At 33.2% G+C, this 15,495-nt stretch overlaps 2 protein-coding genes and 1 long non-coding RNA gene across 4 annotated transcripts; 2 read left to right on the top strand and 1 right to left on the bottom strand.

Annotated features, from left to right (window-relative positions):
- The first annotated feature begins 7,572 nt into the window (after window positions 1-7,572).
- On the top strand, window positions 7,573-10,041 carry LOC125878314 (probable polyamine transporter At1g31830). Of its 2 annotated transcripts, none has more exons than XM_049559540.1 (2): window positions 7,573-7,730; window positions 8,091-10,041. In XM_049559540.1, exon 2 carries the CDS (start codon window positions 8,131-8,133, stop codon window positions 9,535-9,537), a length of 1,407 nt encoding a protein of 468 aa, XP_049415497.1. In that variant the 5' UTR covers window positions 7,573-7,730; window positions 8,091-8,130; the 3' UTR covers window positions 9,538-10,041. The 2 variants fall into 2 exon arrangements, with proteins under 2 accessions (XP_049415497.1, XP_049415498.1); XM_049559541.1 differs by having other exon boundaries at window positions 7,596-7,817.
- Window positions 10,042-10,132: 91 nt separating this feature from the next.
- LOC125878339 (uncharacterized) lies at window positions 10,133-14,774 on the top strand. The gene is made up of 3 exons (XR_007447744.1): window positions 10,133-10,658; window positions 12,073-12,221; window positions 14,578-14,774. It is a non-coding gene; the product is annotated as an uncharacterized LOC125878339 (long non-coding RNA).
- On the bottom strand, window positions 12,576-13,947 carry LOC125878338 (increased DNA methylation 1-like). The gene is made up of 4 exons (XM_049559575.1): window positions 13,844-13,947; window positions 13,660-13,759; window positions 13,278-13,469; window positions 12,576-13,094 (listed from the first exon to the last, which is right to left on the bottom strand). Exons 1-4 carry the CDS (start codon window positions 13,945-13,947, stop codon window positions 13,002-13,004), a joined length of 489 nt encoding a protein of 162 aa, XP_049415532.1. The 3' UTR covers window positions 12,576-13,001.
- Window positions 14,775-15,495: the final 721 nt, after the last annotated feature.

Raw genomic sequence — 15,495 nt, forward strand, 5'->3', positions numbered from 1 at the left:
TTCTAAATGTTCTTAATTTTCCATTTCCATTTCCATGCATATATGTTTAGTACTTTTTATTCTAATTTGTCTTTATTTCTTATATATCATCAACTTCTAATAAAATATTTAATTATATAATCACATACAAGTTCTGTCTCTAGCTCATTAATATATGCTTCTTATAAACTTTATTTTTTTTATTAATATGTCATGTGTACTTTGGCGTTATTAGGTTCGAGAAGTACACATGGCGATATTATAATTCATACAAAGCGACAAAAATTTAAATATTTATTATATTATGGCCATGCTATATATATATTTAACACTATCCAGCGTGTCACACGTTAGAGACAGAAAAAAAATTATATTATATTATTATATTAACATGTATATTGAAAACTTTTACGTGTAAAAAACACGTATGATTATATTATACTATATAGTCAATTGGGCCCTATATAGTTGGAATTAGATTAATGAAGAAAGAAAGTGAGAAGAAAGCCAGTAAAATAGACCACCTGTTTTAATTGTTTTTTCTTAATAATATATATGAGACGCGTCTGTTATATATGTGTCATACAAAATCCCTCTGGTTTAGTAGATTTCTTAAAGTATATTCTATAAATAAAGATGGAGGAAAATAATATTATTCTGCTTGTGTACATGTTAAACATATAATTTATTTATGTTTACAGATAACGAGACACTAAAAGCTGCAAAGTTAGGACTTATTAAGTACATAAATTATATCTACTTTAATTAATTAGCTATATTGTTTATTTTGATTCAAAATATACTCTTCTCACATTTTACTAAAAACCGAGTGAGTACTGCCATGTGATTATTTTAGGCCAATTAATTAATATGGAGATAAAAATTGATAAAAAATTAACTCATTTTCAATTCTCAATTTACACAAACAAATCTTTTCAACAGAAAAAAGAATATCTTTGATAAGAAATGAGATTGGTTACAATAAAAATTATTTGCAATTAAAATTAAAAAAAATAGAATATCAAACTCTTCATGAACTTTAAACTATAAACATTCTACCCCACGTTACTTAAAATTAGATATTACTCTCTTTGTCTCAATTTATGTGATACATTTTGTTTTCGATAGTCAAACAGTTTAAGTTTGATTGAGAATTTGCTCATGAAATCTTTAATTTTTAAAAAAATGAAACTTATATATTTGTGAACTACGTAAAAAATAGTATTATATAATTGACAATTCGGTTACGTGTCCTTTGGACCCTTCACCCACCCGCCACCAGTGGAAGCAAGATAGCCCCCTATGTTAGAAAGCTGGGGGAAGAGTGCATTTCCATCGCGAAAGATTCAATCCAGCCACATGTTCCCCTCCACTCAATATCCGAGAGAGGGTAGGCTTTTGGCGGCCGCAGAGACGGTGGATAACGCAACGGATGATAATATGTACTTGGAAATAAGCAGATCATCGATAAATTTTTTCATACCTCGACTCTCCACCGAATGATCCTATCTCTCGACAAAAATCGTGTGAGTGTGCAGTTATGCTTCGGATGCTTCACTAAAAATATTTAAAAAATATATGAAAAATTATGATAAAAAATAGACATCTTTCAATCTCAAAATTCGAAATGTATCACGTAATTAAATTGGGAGAGAGTATATGATAGATATTATGATATCGACCTCCATTATTTTGGAGAAAAGAAGAAACTTAATGGATGATGACATCAAGCTAGACATGTCATTTGCCACGCCATATATTTCTACAAGTCAAAACGTGTACGATTCAACAAATACTTGGGATGTTGTAATTTCAACTTTTAAAATAATCTTATTCTAACCAATCTCATCTTAAATATATAGACTTCAAAAATATTTTCTCTGTCTCAAATTATTTATCGTGATTTTCAAAAATAGTTTTCTCAAATTATTGTTAATTTATAAAATCAAAACAAAATTAATTATTTTTTATAATTTTATCCTTACTAGTAATTATTTCTTGAGTAGACCACAAATACCTCAATATAGTAAATATTTAATGAGGATGTATTTATCTTAAGACACAATTGAGTGTCTTATAATTAATATGTTTTTAAGAGAAGTGTAAAAGAGAAACACAACAGATAATGTGAGACAACGAGAGTATATCTTAACAAAGATGTTGCAAATTCATGTTCATTGTCAATGGCTGCTTCAAACTATAGGCCGTCCATGTTAATTATATCTATATACCTTTATTTTTTGTGAAATTTCTTGGAATGCACCATGTAGCTTCGTTATCATGTTCCTTTGTTTATTTATGTAACATATTTTTCTTGTGAGTTCGCACATATATAATGACAATACATAATAAAATAAAGGCTTAAGTCATCCACGGCCCCTTAAAGTTGTACGCATATTTCATTTAGACACCTTAATTAGGACTATTACCTATTGAGCATTTAAATTGTTCAAAAAATGTACCTATTAAACACAAAATGTTGATATGGCAAAAAAAGTGTTTTTCACTTCCTATGGGCGCGTGAAAGTTTTTGAAATACTACTTTATTTTTATTTTTTTCCAAAAAAACTTACAATTTTCCTTCTTTAATTGACACTTGGCATTTAAATAAATTAAAATAATTTTTTAATATTTAAAAAAAAAAAATTCTTAATTCAAAAAAGAAAGAGCACCCCTACCCCCTCTTCAACTCATCTTCTTCCCCAAATTTAAATTTTCAAAGACAACTAAAGAATCTCCATTTTTTTCTTTTTCTGTTTCTTTTCAATATTCATAAAAAAAAAAACTGAATCAAATAACTGAATTTGCAAGAAAAATAACGAAAGTAGATTTTTGAACATTGGGATAAAAAAAATAAGTTGACGTTCCATCTCCATTTTCGGTCACCTCCGAATAAATATTACCATTCAGACAAAATTGTAAACTCACTAAACTTATCAAAAACAATATCAAATAATTTGCTAAATTAATTTAGGTCCTCTTGATTTCTCTTTACAATAGATTTCAAGATGATTAACCATGGGCAAACTTCCTTTATTCATCACTCTTGTACCAACTCTTTGAATATCTTTCTCTATCACGTATTAGGAATGAAAAATAATTTTTGATAAAATTAATTTGGGACCTTTCGATTTTTTTTTGCAATCGGTTTCCGGATGAGTAACCATTGACAAACTTCTTCATCACTATTATATCAATCTCTTTTAATATCTTCTCTCTCATCACATATTAGGAATACAAAGTATTTTTTTTAAAAAAATCGAATCTGCAAGTGATTTGCAGTGAAGGTTTTTGTTGTTTGAGAAAAAAAAATTGATGAGAAGAAGATGAAGAAGAAAGGGGGTTGGTAGGGTGGGGTTGAGTAAAATGGGTTTCATTTATTTATTTTATTAAGAAATAAATTAAAATTTCTTTGAAATATTTTTCATTCTTTTTAACATAAAAATAAATAAATCTATAGTTGTTGGGGTCAAGTGACACATGTCATCTTTTAATTAGTCATTTTTGTCATGTCATAGCAAGTGTATCACACACACTTTACCTTTGTTACTGATTATCGAAAAAGGTTTAATAGAAACAGGTTTTAGGTAGATAAAAGTGTTCAATAGGTACTAGTCCTAGTTGAGGTGTCTAAGTGAATTATGCGGACAACTTTAATGGACCACAGATGACTTAAGCCTAAAATAAAAATAAAAATTATACATGCGAAGAAAGCAAGATGATTCAAAATATAATATTTACGTTATTTCAAGGTGCATATACTTCCGCCACTATATACAACAGGATCAAAGCAACTGATATTGGTAGCAAAATCGATAAATAAAATAGTTTGTGATTCAAATCAATAAACTAAAAGGCTTAGATCAGTCTCTAGTGGTCTTGCATACTGTTGGACCATTGTGCACAAATCTAACCTCCCTTATTACATTTGCAAGATGAATGTTATTGCAAGTTTGCAACGTCTAATGTGTTTTTTCCATCTTGAAGAATCTAAGTTGATTATTTCACAAAAATAAAGTCAACAAAGTAAAAGAGTTCGTTTGATTTGTGGAATAAAAGAAAACGATAATTAAGTATAAGGCGATCAGAGGCAGAGCCAGGATTTCATATCAGTGGGTTCTAAATTTTTAAAAAGAACAACGATCTTAACCTAAAGTAGCAATCATCAAATTAATGAAAAAATACAAGTATTTAATTCACTAAAAACGAAGAAGGAAACAAATGAAAAGGGAGAGACAAGAGTACACACCAGAGGCCAGATATTGGATAGCAGCAATTAGATCAACACTAAAAGTTAGAACCCTAACTTTTGGAGAAAAAAAATTGAGTTAAACTTTTTGAATGTGAGTAGAAACATTCTGCAGGGGTGAACGATCTCGTTGGGTGCTCAGCGACCACTGGGCCAAACGTTTCAGTGTTTTTATGGGTTCGCAAGAAATATATATATACACATTATACTTCATATTTTATTATAAATCTAGAGTCTACGAAAAAGCTAGTGGGTTCGGCCGAACCCCCTTCCGCTAGAGTAGCTCCGCCTACCAAAAAATGCTCATTTTTTGGCGGTTAACTTGTGGGAGTTTTTAAAAGTCCCACTAATAATTCATTTTGTGGCATTTTATTATAACCCCCACAATATAAATCTTTTTATGGTGGTTTTATTAAGGAGGTTAGAAAATCGTCACAATTTATTATTATTTATTGGGATTATCGAGCCCCAAAAATTTAGTAGATTAGTTACTTTTAGAAATTAATTTATATAATATAATATANAATAAAAGAAAACGATAATTAAGTATAAGGCGATCAGAGGCAGAGCCAGGATTTCATATCAGTGGGTTCTAAATTTTTAAAAAGAACAACGATCTTAACCTAAAGTAACAATCATTAAATTAATGAAAAAATACAAGTATTTAATTCACTAAAAACGAATAAGGAAACAAATGAAAAGGGAGAGACAAGAGTACACACCAGAGGCCAGATATTGGATAGCAGCAATTAGATCAACACTAAAAGTTAGAACCCTAACTTTTGGAGAAAAAAAATTGAGTTAAACTTTTTGAATGTGAGTAGAAACATTCTGCAGGGGTGAACGATCTCGCTGGGTGCTCAGCGACCACTGGGCCAAACATTTCAGTGTGTTTATGGGTTCGCAGGAAATATATATATATACACATTATACTTCATATTTTAATATAAATCTAGAGTCTACGGAAAAGTTAGTGGATTCGGTCGAACCCCTTCCGCTGAGTAGCTCCGCCCCTGAAGGCGACCAAACTTTCATGCATATATGTTACCTTTAATTTGATCTAAACCAATTTAAGTTGATTTTTCTTCGTACAAACTTTGATTATTTAAAGTTACTTGGTAGAAAAGTAAACGATAGATGCCAAAATTTTCTTCCATTTTTTGAGAAAAAGAGTTTCAATAGCTTTTCGTGGAGTCGGTTTAAGAACTTAACAATTGATTTTTTTTTTATCTCTACCGAAATAAAATCGTGCTTTAAATATAAAAATATATTGTAAATAAAAGTGAAAAAATAATAAAATCAATTTGACTTAGCCCCATTAATTAGTGAAGGAAAAGATCAAACAACACTTGAGAATGGCTATTATTGCAATTGCAAGCGCCTTCTCATTTCATATGGCTTTACTACATTTTGACTTAATTCTTTGATTTATCCCTTTTTATAGTTTATATGGTTGGAGAAGACATAAAATTTGAATAATCTTTAGAAATAGTGAGTTCAAAATAAAAAAAAAAGTTTGTATATCAAAATCAATAAATTAAAAATCCTAGATCAGTCTCTAACACGTAGCTAGGTCTTGCAAATTACATTGTTGGACTATCGTGCACAAAACTAATCTCCTTTATTACAATATCAATGTTGATTTTCATAAAGATTAATATGTATGTATGTTTAGTACTTTCGCCTCGCTCAAAGTAAATTCTTTAATACAACTAAAATTATTATATCTTTACCATCTAAATTTTGAGATATTATACCGCAAAAATATAAACTTAAGCTCCACATTCTTTTTTATTTTAATATCGGAATATCTTCGACCACTCTTTTGTTACTTAGGTTGTTGAACGACAAAAACTAAAGAACATAAATTTGAGGGATATAATTTAAATTTAAATACCACTCCGAAATAAGATATTTGTGCGAATGATCCTAAATTAAATTACGATCCAAAAAATGAAATATTTGTACTCTTTACCCGTTTAGTTCCGGGGCCCAAGTTCTTAAATTGGATAATTGGTCCAAGATACATGGATTCTAGCCTGGCCCAATCTTGAACATGTTTATTTAGATTGGAGTTTTGTAAGTATCTCCATTTTGGGTCCTAAGTTTTTATTTCTATTTTTGAAATTATACTTATATACTTAGGTCTTAGCAAATTAGTCTTTAGAATAATATTAGAGCTGAATTTAATATTTTTAAATTATTTTTTAATTTTATAGACAAAGTATTAAAATATCATTTAACATTTTAATAATTTATAATTATCTTAAATTGTGATCTAATACTTTTTTTAAAATATAAATATTCGGTTTGTTCAAACAAAGTTTTTAGACCATAATTGAAAAAATCATGAATTATATAAAGTTTTTAAAATTAATTAATCATCTCAAAAGGATAATTGGTTAAAAAAAAAATTGATTTGTTTTTTCTTCTTGTTTACTTTGTATATGAAGTAATGTTCTTGCATAAAAGTAAAAAAAATAAAATTGTACTTGTTATTACACATTATATATATATATTTGAAGTAGGTTTTTTAAAATAATGTCATGCCTCTGCTTGAACAGATACACATTAACCCATTTGAAATTAAGTAAAAGTCTTCTTTCCAACCCTTTATACGATACTCCTTTCTTCATACAAATACTCGTAGACGAAAGAAACCTTCCTTTGCTCCTGTTACCGGATCATGATGAATCATACAATATATTGATGGTAGGTAAATAATGCAGGCTTAAAGTCTTATGCTATAAATACATAAACATGTAAATGATATACCTGTTGAGCTATCATAAAAGTAAACCCCTAAAGAAGCTAGAATAAGGACTAATTATAGATGAGAAATTGTTGATTGTGTCATAAATATTCTTATGTCCACATCCTAATTCCTCTCCCAAGGGAAAACTTGGTTCGTAAAGTTATTCTAAGATTATAATTTTGAGATTTTGGCTGAGAGATGAGATGAAATAATATCAAATTGAATGAAATAAACTTCAATAATAACAAGTACAACTACATCAACATATCAAAAGAAATCTCATCAATGGGGTTTGAGAGGATAAAGTGTATGATTGTACGTAAATCTTATCATTATTTGTGCAAGTAAAAATATTGTTTGCGAAAAGCCCTCAACTCAAGAAAAACAAATTCAAATAAAAAAAACAATATAGAAAATGTAACCACTTTTTTTTTTTAAAAAAAGAAGGCAAAACCTACAAGGATTTATATATTGTTTAATTAAAGTTATAAATTTATCCTAAACTAAATTTATATCTTCAACCAAAAAAAAAAAGTAAACTATATAATTTTAATTACAAACTTAATTGTGGAATCTCCTATTTTACTTGGCTACCAAACAACTCAAGAGTAGTGACACTTCTTAACCTTCTGCAAAAACTGGGGACTGATACCTTATGATCTATTAGTTATACGCTTCTGCTTGGCGTTAACTTTTAAGGGCTACAAAAATGGTGTAACTTCTCAATTGAATTGCCTTTCTTTCAAGGTCTTAATCTCTTTACCTATCTCCATTTTGTTCTTTTTCTTTTTCATTATACTGCCTGCGGTAGAAGATCTGATGCATGGTGAATAGGTAGTGGGGTTTTCTTTTTTCTTTTTGAAATTGTTCAAGTTTGAATCTTTTGCTGTTCTATGCCGACGTATAGAAAAATTACGACGACCCATTATGTGAAATTGTCATTCTTGATTGTTCTGGTAAATTTAATTGTATTTTTATGCCGACCCATGTTATCAATTGTTAGAAATCGTTTGTTGTTTTGGTGTTTTGTTCATGTAGTTAGCTAGTGTGTGGTGATTCTTGAGAATTGTGATGATTTTGTAACTTGAAACTTGTTGGGAATTGCAGAAATTGAGGGCTTTCTGCTCATAGAGAAACTGCAATTCCAATGGGGGAGTTCGATGATGGAGAGTATGCAGGGATTAATGAGGTTACATCACCCAGAGAAAATAATGCTAGGAAAGTTTCAGTCTTGCCTTTACTTTTCCTCATTTTCTATGAGGTTTCTGGTGGTCCTTTTGGTGTTGAGGACACTGTGCGGGCAGCTGGTCCTCTTCTTGCTCTTTTGGGGTTCTTGGTTTTCCCATTCATATGGAGTGTCCCCGAGGCATTGATTACAGCTGAAATGGGCACCATGTTCCCTGAAAATGGTGGTTATGTTGTGTGGGTTTCATCGGCTTTAGGTCCTTATTGGGGCTTTCAGCTAGGTTGGATGAAATGGTTGAGTGGAGTCATTGACAATGCGCTTTACCCTGTTTTGTTCTTGGATTATCTGAAATCAGCCATCCCTGCATTAGGTGGCGGGCATCCTAGAGTACTAGCAGTTTTGGCCCTTACTGTGGTTCTTACTTACATGAACTACAGAGGCTTAACTATTGTAGGATGGGTTGCTGTTTCGCTTGGTATACTGTCAATTCTTCCTTTTGTGGTTATGGGGCTCATTTCGATTCCCAAATTAAGGCCTTCAAGATGGTTAGTGGTAGATGTACAAAGTGTTGATTGGAACTTGTATCTGAATACTCTCTTCTGGAATCTGAATTACTGGGACTCAATAAGTACTCTTGCTGGAGAAGTACATAACCCAAAGAAGACTCTACCTAAGGCTCTCTTTTATGCTGTTATTCTAGTTGTTCTGTCCTACTTTTTCCCGTTGTTAATTGGCACAAGAGCTGTTCCTCTTGAGCGTGACTTATGGACTGATGGCTATTTCTCTGATATTGGGAAAATACTGGGTGGAGTCTGGCTCAGAGTTTGGATTCAAGGGGCGGCTGCAACATCAAATATGGGAATGTTTGTGGCCGAGATGAGCAGCGACTCTTTTCAGTTACTTGGTATGGCAGAGAGGGGGTTGCTGCCTGAGTTCTTCTCTAAGAGATCTCGTTGCGGAACTCCTTTATTTGGGATCCTCTTCTCAGCTTCTGGTGTGATTTTACTTTCATGGCTGAGCTTTCAAGAGATAGTAGCTGCAGAAAATTTCTTGTATTGCTTTGGCATGATCTTGGAATTTATAGCATTTGTATGGTTAAGGATAAAGTCCCCCCATGCACCACGGCCATTCAAGATACCTGGGGGAACTGTTGGAGCCATCCTATTGTGTATACCTCCAACCATTCTCATATGTGTTGTTTTGGCCTTGTCTTCATTCAAAGTCATGGTTGTAAGCCTTGCCGCCGTTGCAATTGGTTTGGTGATGCAACCTTGTCTTAAGCTTATCGAGAATAAGAGATGGTTGAAGTTCTCTGTTAGTTCTGATCTTCCTGATGATATTACAACACATGAACCTTTACTTCGTTGATTCCCTAATAAGTGCTTTATAAGGTACAACTACTCCTCTAATCATGACAGCAGTGACAATATGGAATCTTCAAATGCAGAATTATCATGGAATGCATGGAAAACAGTGTGAAACCAGTAGAAGTGGTTGTCGAGGTTTGGATGATCCTTCTCTTTAAGAATCTTATCGAAGCTTCTAATCTTGTAAGCTTTATTTGCCTCTCTCTTGTACCTATTTTTTTAGTGTCCGTAGCTACAATTTCTAGAGCATCGATAGCAGAAGAGGTTTATCGAAGATTTGATGATCCTTTTTTCCTTTATGGATCTTATAGTGGTACCTTCTACTTTTGTATTCTGTATTTCCCATCACTTGTGCCTATTTTATATTAGTGTCAAGTAGTATTAGTAATGGTCAATTAGGAATTGCTTCAGAAACAGACGGCGATTTGTTTTTATGAAGTGACTTCATTACTTGTGTAATGCACATTGAGCTAATAACAATGATAATGGTGGAGCTGCAACTGAATCCGTAATGTTCACAAATGAAACCATGTCATGGTGGAGCTGCAACTGAATCCGTAAGTGGACTTAGCTCGTTATTGAATGAGTCGAGTTTTCTCAAGCTCTATTCAACTTGTTTATGGTTAGCAAAAACTTGGCTACCTTAGATTTTTTATGCATTTTTTGACCTGGTAGGCAAGTTCTATTGGTTATGCTATTTTTGCATGTAACAATGTTTTCCTATATTAGAAAAGTTATGGTCATTTAGAACGAGATGAGTGAGTCGAGCTCGATATGAACTAAGTTCTCCATCGCGCTCAAGTAAATTACTTAATCAAACCAAGTTTCAGTTTGGAACTTAAGCTTGTTTATTAAACCAAACGAGCTGAGCATGTATTCCTCTGTCACTTTGCATTTATTCTCTTCGAAGGATAAAAAGAAGATATCAAGAAGTATTTTTGCATTCAAGGTTGAAGTCTCATCCAAATTAGTGGATCTTGCTACCAATCACGACGAGAGATTTTAAACGAAGAAGGATTCTCAAGTTTCAACTAGAAATAAGGAAATTATTGATGGCAACAGTTTTACCCCTAACCCTCCTGGTAGTCAAAAGAAGGTGCCGCAGTTCACCCCACGTAAAAGGTACATATTTTCTTGGATTAGAAACTGAATCAATAAGCTGTTGAGGGCATTCAATTGTTGCACTGCTTGTTGGATTCATGAAATATGCAATTGATAGCCTCTGCTTCTCCTTATTCACCACTGCCCTGTGTATAACACACTTTAACCTTCCATTTGTCCAAACATGCTAGAAATATTAGGGTGTATAATTACTCAATATACAAAAAACATGTGTGTGGTATGGCATAAGTCAGATAGTTTTCTCATTTCTGATGAAATTTTTGAGTACTAAAGATAGGTAATAATGTCTAAATGTTGGTTGGAAGAAGTTATACGACATTAAAAGCTGAGATAGTCATAAGTAGTATTGACTTCCAAGTTCCATCCATAAGTGAGGGCAAGCCATTTCATTTTCCCTTCTGATAGAAAGTGTTTTTCTGGGAGAACATGATCTAGTAACCTAACATCATCAAGTGACTTCCTAGTGAAACAGTTTCTTGAAAAATGATTTTCGTCATTCCAAACACGCATTAAGAAAATTGCAGTTGATCATGTAGTAGTAATAATTATGATTTCTTCTTTTGATCCTTTGAGAAAGGGAGGAGAGAATGACCTCAAGGGTGTCAGCCATATTGATGACAAATGAATTAGGAAGTGGCCTAACTCCAATCCATTGTTTGTCATCCTTGAGGACTTGAATGCCACCAACCTGGTCTTGATACAATATGGTTAATGTTTGGGAGTCTGAATGGATCCCTATTCCTACAATCTTCTCTGGAAGAGGACAAGGAGGATATCTGCTTATTCTAAAAATAGTGGCCTCCTTTTCTTCAAAGTTCTTGCTGAAGAAATCATCTGCAAGGCCTAATCCATGAGCCAACATCTCCATTATAATCATTCCCAGCTTCTCCATTTCTTCCATGTACTCTATCATTGTGTTGCTGTTTAATTTATCAGAGTTAAAAACAACATATTTGGTAAGATTTTTTTGTTTGAGACAAAGGTAGCCAAGCATATTTTTGGTAAGAATTTTGTAAACTTAAGTGTACTTTTTCTAACAACTTAAGCTTAGATGAGCTGGTCACACAATTTAACATGATATTAATTATAGATTCTGGTCTTGAGTCCAAATCTCAAATCTCAAATCTCACCGCCATCCTTCATCAAAAAGAATTTGTATGTGCTTAGCTAGGGATGGATGCAACCCTCCTGTACCGGGCTCATCCTAACTATTTTCGATATGGAGCATTTATAAAAACTTAAAAGGTTGAATTGATCAAATTTAAATCTTGAATTCGTCTCCGTGCCTAGCCCATCAAAATGAACCAAACTCGCACATTAAGGGACGTATTGAAGTATAGGTTGTTGTATGTGTACCTAAATGTGTGGTATTGGTCATCATAGACCTTTTTTGCAAATTGGACAACTATTTCAGGTGACTGCAGTAGCTGCAAGATTTCAGTCCAAGGCAAGTTCTTCTCATACTCGGGATTTTAGGCGTAATACCCCAATGGCAAGCTTGATGTTTTGCCACCTCTGAGCTTTTGTTCCATGGGAAGATCAAAAAGCTCGTGCAAGCGACTGGTAAAATTCGCAACTACCTCACTAGGCACCCCATGGTCCATAAGCTTAAAGAATCCCCATTTTTCTCTTGCTTTCACCATATCTTGGCAGATGTTTTCCTAAAGTTCTTGATTATTGTCCCAAATACAATTATTAGGACTAATCACTGAAATATATTGAATTACATCTCCGAAATCGTCATGGTTAAGTGCATGCTGTTCTTCCTGAGATCATATGAAATTCTTGACTTGCATTTGTTGCCATTCATTGAAAGTGTCTCAACATGCTCTTCTTCAATTCCAGGTGCCATTGTTAGACTATAGAGATTTTTGACATAATGTGTTCTGTGTCTCTGTATATACAACCTCTTTTGGCCCTGCTACTTAATAAATACAGAATTTCAAGGTGTCCTTTTCGATATTTAAGAAAAGAAAAATGGTATATCTTTTGCATTGTTCAGGCTTTTGTTTTCTTGTTGTTGCCACCAATGTACCCTAGGAAAGATCTCTAGGATTCTTTGGCACTAAGTCACTTTGGAAAACATTCATTATTCATGATGTAAAGAAATTCATGTTTAAGCAAACAAACCTCTATCGAATCTCAACAAAAAGAACGAAACTTAAAAAAAGAAAAGGGAAACATGAGCATAACAATGATCTTGAAATTGAGGTACATCTGTAACAAAATAGTATATAGGCATGGCCTGTGAAATGTAAATGACTATCTAAGAGGTCTTTACTAAATTTGAAATCCTTATCATAAATATAGGAACTATACTGCTTCGAAAATGCAATTTAATTATCAGTCTTTGTCCTGTTGATGAGATGCTTCAACATTCAAGTCAAAGGGTCTTGGCTCTTCACATTTCTTCGGGGAACTCCGTGTCTCCTCTGGCTGCAACAACAAATATCATGCCTTAGTTCCAAATGAGTTGCAGTCGGTTATATAAATCCTTAATATCTGTTCTACACCATTAAGTTAAGATTAGGCATATAATTTTTTTGTTTTTGTTTTTTTGGTTAGGATGGAGGAGGATTAGTTAGGATGAAAATAACCTCAAGAATTAGCTCGATATACCTTATCAGAAGCGGATGGACGGATGTCTTTTTGCAATCTCACTGAATCATGGAACATCAATGTATTGTGCAATGTTATCTCTTTCGGTAGTGGAGAGCTAATGAGACGAAAACCATAGCTTTCTATCCAGGTCCCTATGCACTCTGATACTGATGGAATTACCAGCTTTTCTACCTTTAGAAAGGAAAGAGTCTGCAACAAATAGGATCATCAGCTCAAGTAGTTATAAGAATTAACAAAAGAATTTACCTTTTGTACACTGGCAGTGTAAAAGTTAGGTCATGTTAAAGATAACTATAGGTAACCGTTCATTAATAATAAGATTAGTGACCTCAATAATCAGAAATATACCGATAGTGTAAAAATGAGATGACATTCTTACTGATTCAATGGCAGCCATTAGCTTTTTGCACATTCCTTTTCTCCTATATTCCTTATTTGTCGCGATGAAGGGCATTTCAGCAAGGTTTGTTCCATGAATCCTGCGATATATTAACTAGATGATAAGCATTTAAAAAACGCATACTTATGACTGATGTTGAGTCTGGTTTAAGAGAGATATATACCTTATGGTTGCTGCAGAAATGATCTCTTCATCCTTTTCTAAAATAAATGTGTAAAAGCTCCTGAAATTCACCCTGTTGAAATTTGACCTGCAAGAAGTTTTCATTAGGAAATAAAGAGAGTTCATGTGTTTATTCGTCAGTGTAATGGTGTGATGAGAGATTGTAGATTACCCGCAGTTGTAGACCAGACTTTTAACGACATCAATTTTAGTATGCCTGTCTATAATTTCCTCGAAACAATCTTCCATAAGTCGTCGTGCCACGACTAGTTTGGAGTGACACACAGTTCTTTGATAATCGTCTTCTATATTAATTCCAGAGCCATCATCTGTGTTCTGAAGAAGTGTCCATTTGTAGCTTTTATCAAGCTCATGTTCAACACCAAGATAGCGCCTCTCCAGTTCATCATAAATCTTCACAATAATAATTCAATTAAAAAACATCTTAGTTATCATTAGTAGTAGCTAATAAGCCTATAAGTCATTTCTAAGTACAAGGTCTATGTATATTTCTAAGCCTAATGCAGAGACAATAAATGTTATGTGATTTATTCTCATCTGCCTAAGTCTAACAAGACAGAGTTATCCGCTATTTGTGCTTGTGGGAGATAGCAGGTACCTAGAGGAGTAATCAAGCTACACACAAACTGACTTAGGCACCTCTTTTCACTCTGCTACAAGGAAAGAAACATTAAAATTAACTGCTTTGGAATAATGTGTATTACCTTTTTGCAGGTAAGGTCACAGAATGTGTCTTCTTGGGTCTTATTCATGTCTAAACTGACTGGTTCTCTGGCTTGACGGCACTCCCTGTGATCTGTACAATAGGAAAAAAATGTACTGTCTAAAATTGCAATTCCTTAGAGGATAAGAGTTTGCAACATAGAACAAGAAACTCAAAAGGGTACAGACAGAAGCAAGAATTTTTTTTTATCTTCACTTACATTTTCTCTCACATTGTTGACATTTCTGCAAATAATCATTTTCATAAGCAGGATCACCACAGATTTTGCACACACAAAATGGGCAATACCACGAACCATTAGGAACCTCCTGCAATTCAGAAACTCCACAATTTATTAGTCTCAGTATGATTTAACCCAATTAAAGATAGTTATGTAGTAAAGTAGAGCCTTGTTGCAACGATAAGAGTTGCAGTCATGTGACTAGAAGGTCACAGGTTAAAGTTTCAGAAACAACATTTGCAGAAATGCAACATAAGGTTGCATACAATAGATCCTATCCCGAAGCCTGCACATAGCAAGAGCGTAGTGCAGACTGCATATGATATGTGATCCAACCCTTTCCCATTTCCCGCACATAGTAAGAGCTTAGCTGATGTTTAAAGATAACTATATAGTGAAAATGATTTATCACCTGCATTCCCAAGCACTTATTATGATGGTAAGTAGAGCTGCAGTTGTCACAACACATCAGGTTCCCTCCATCAGCACAAATCATGCAAGCATCATCGTACGAGTCACTCGCATCATGGCTGGTTTCAATTGAGTTAAATCGATGAAATTTACTTTCTTCTGGTAGATACCAAGCTTTAACCATGGAAGACAAGAGTGAAGAACATGCTTCAGCAATGAGAATGTACTCATAAGGTTTGCTAGTTGTTCCTCCAGCATGCTTATAGAAGTCTCCAAC

Source organism: Solanum stenotomum, chromosome 10 (genome assembly GCF_019186545.1).
Source record: "Solanum stenotomum isolate F172 chromosome 10, ASM1918654v1, whole genome shotgun sequence".
NCBI classification, from domain to species: Eukaryota; Viridiplantae; Streptophyta; class Magnoliopsida; order Solanales; family Solanaceae; genus Solanum; species Solanum stenotomum.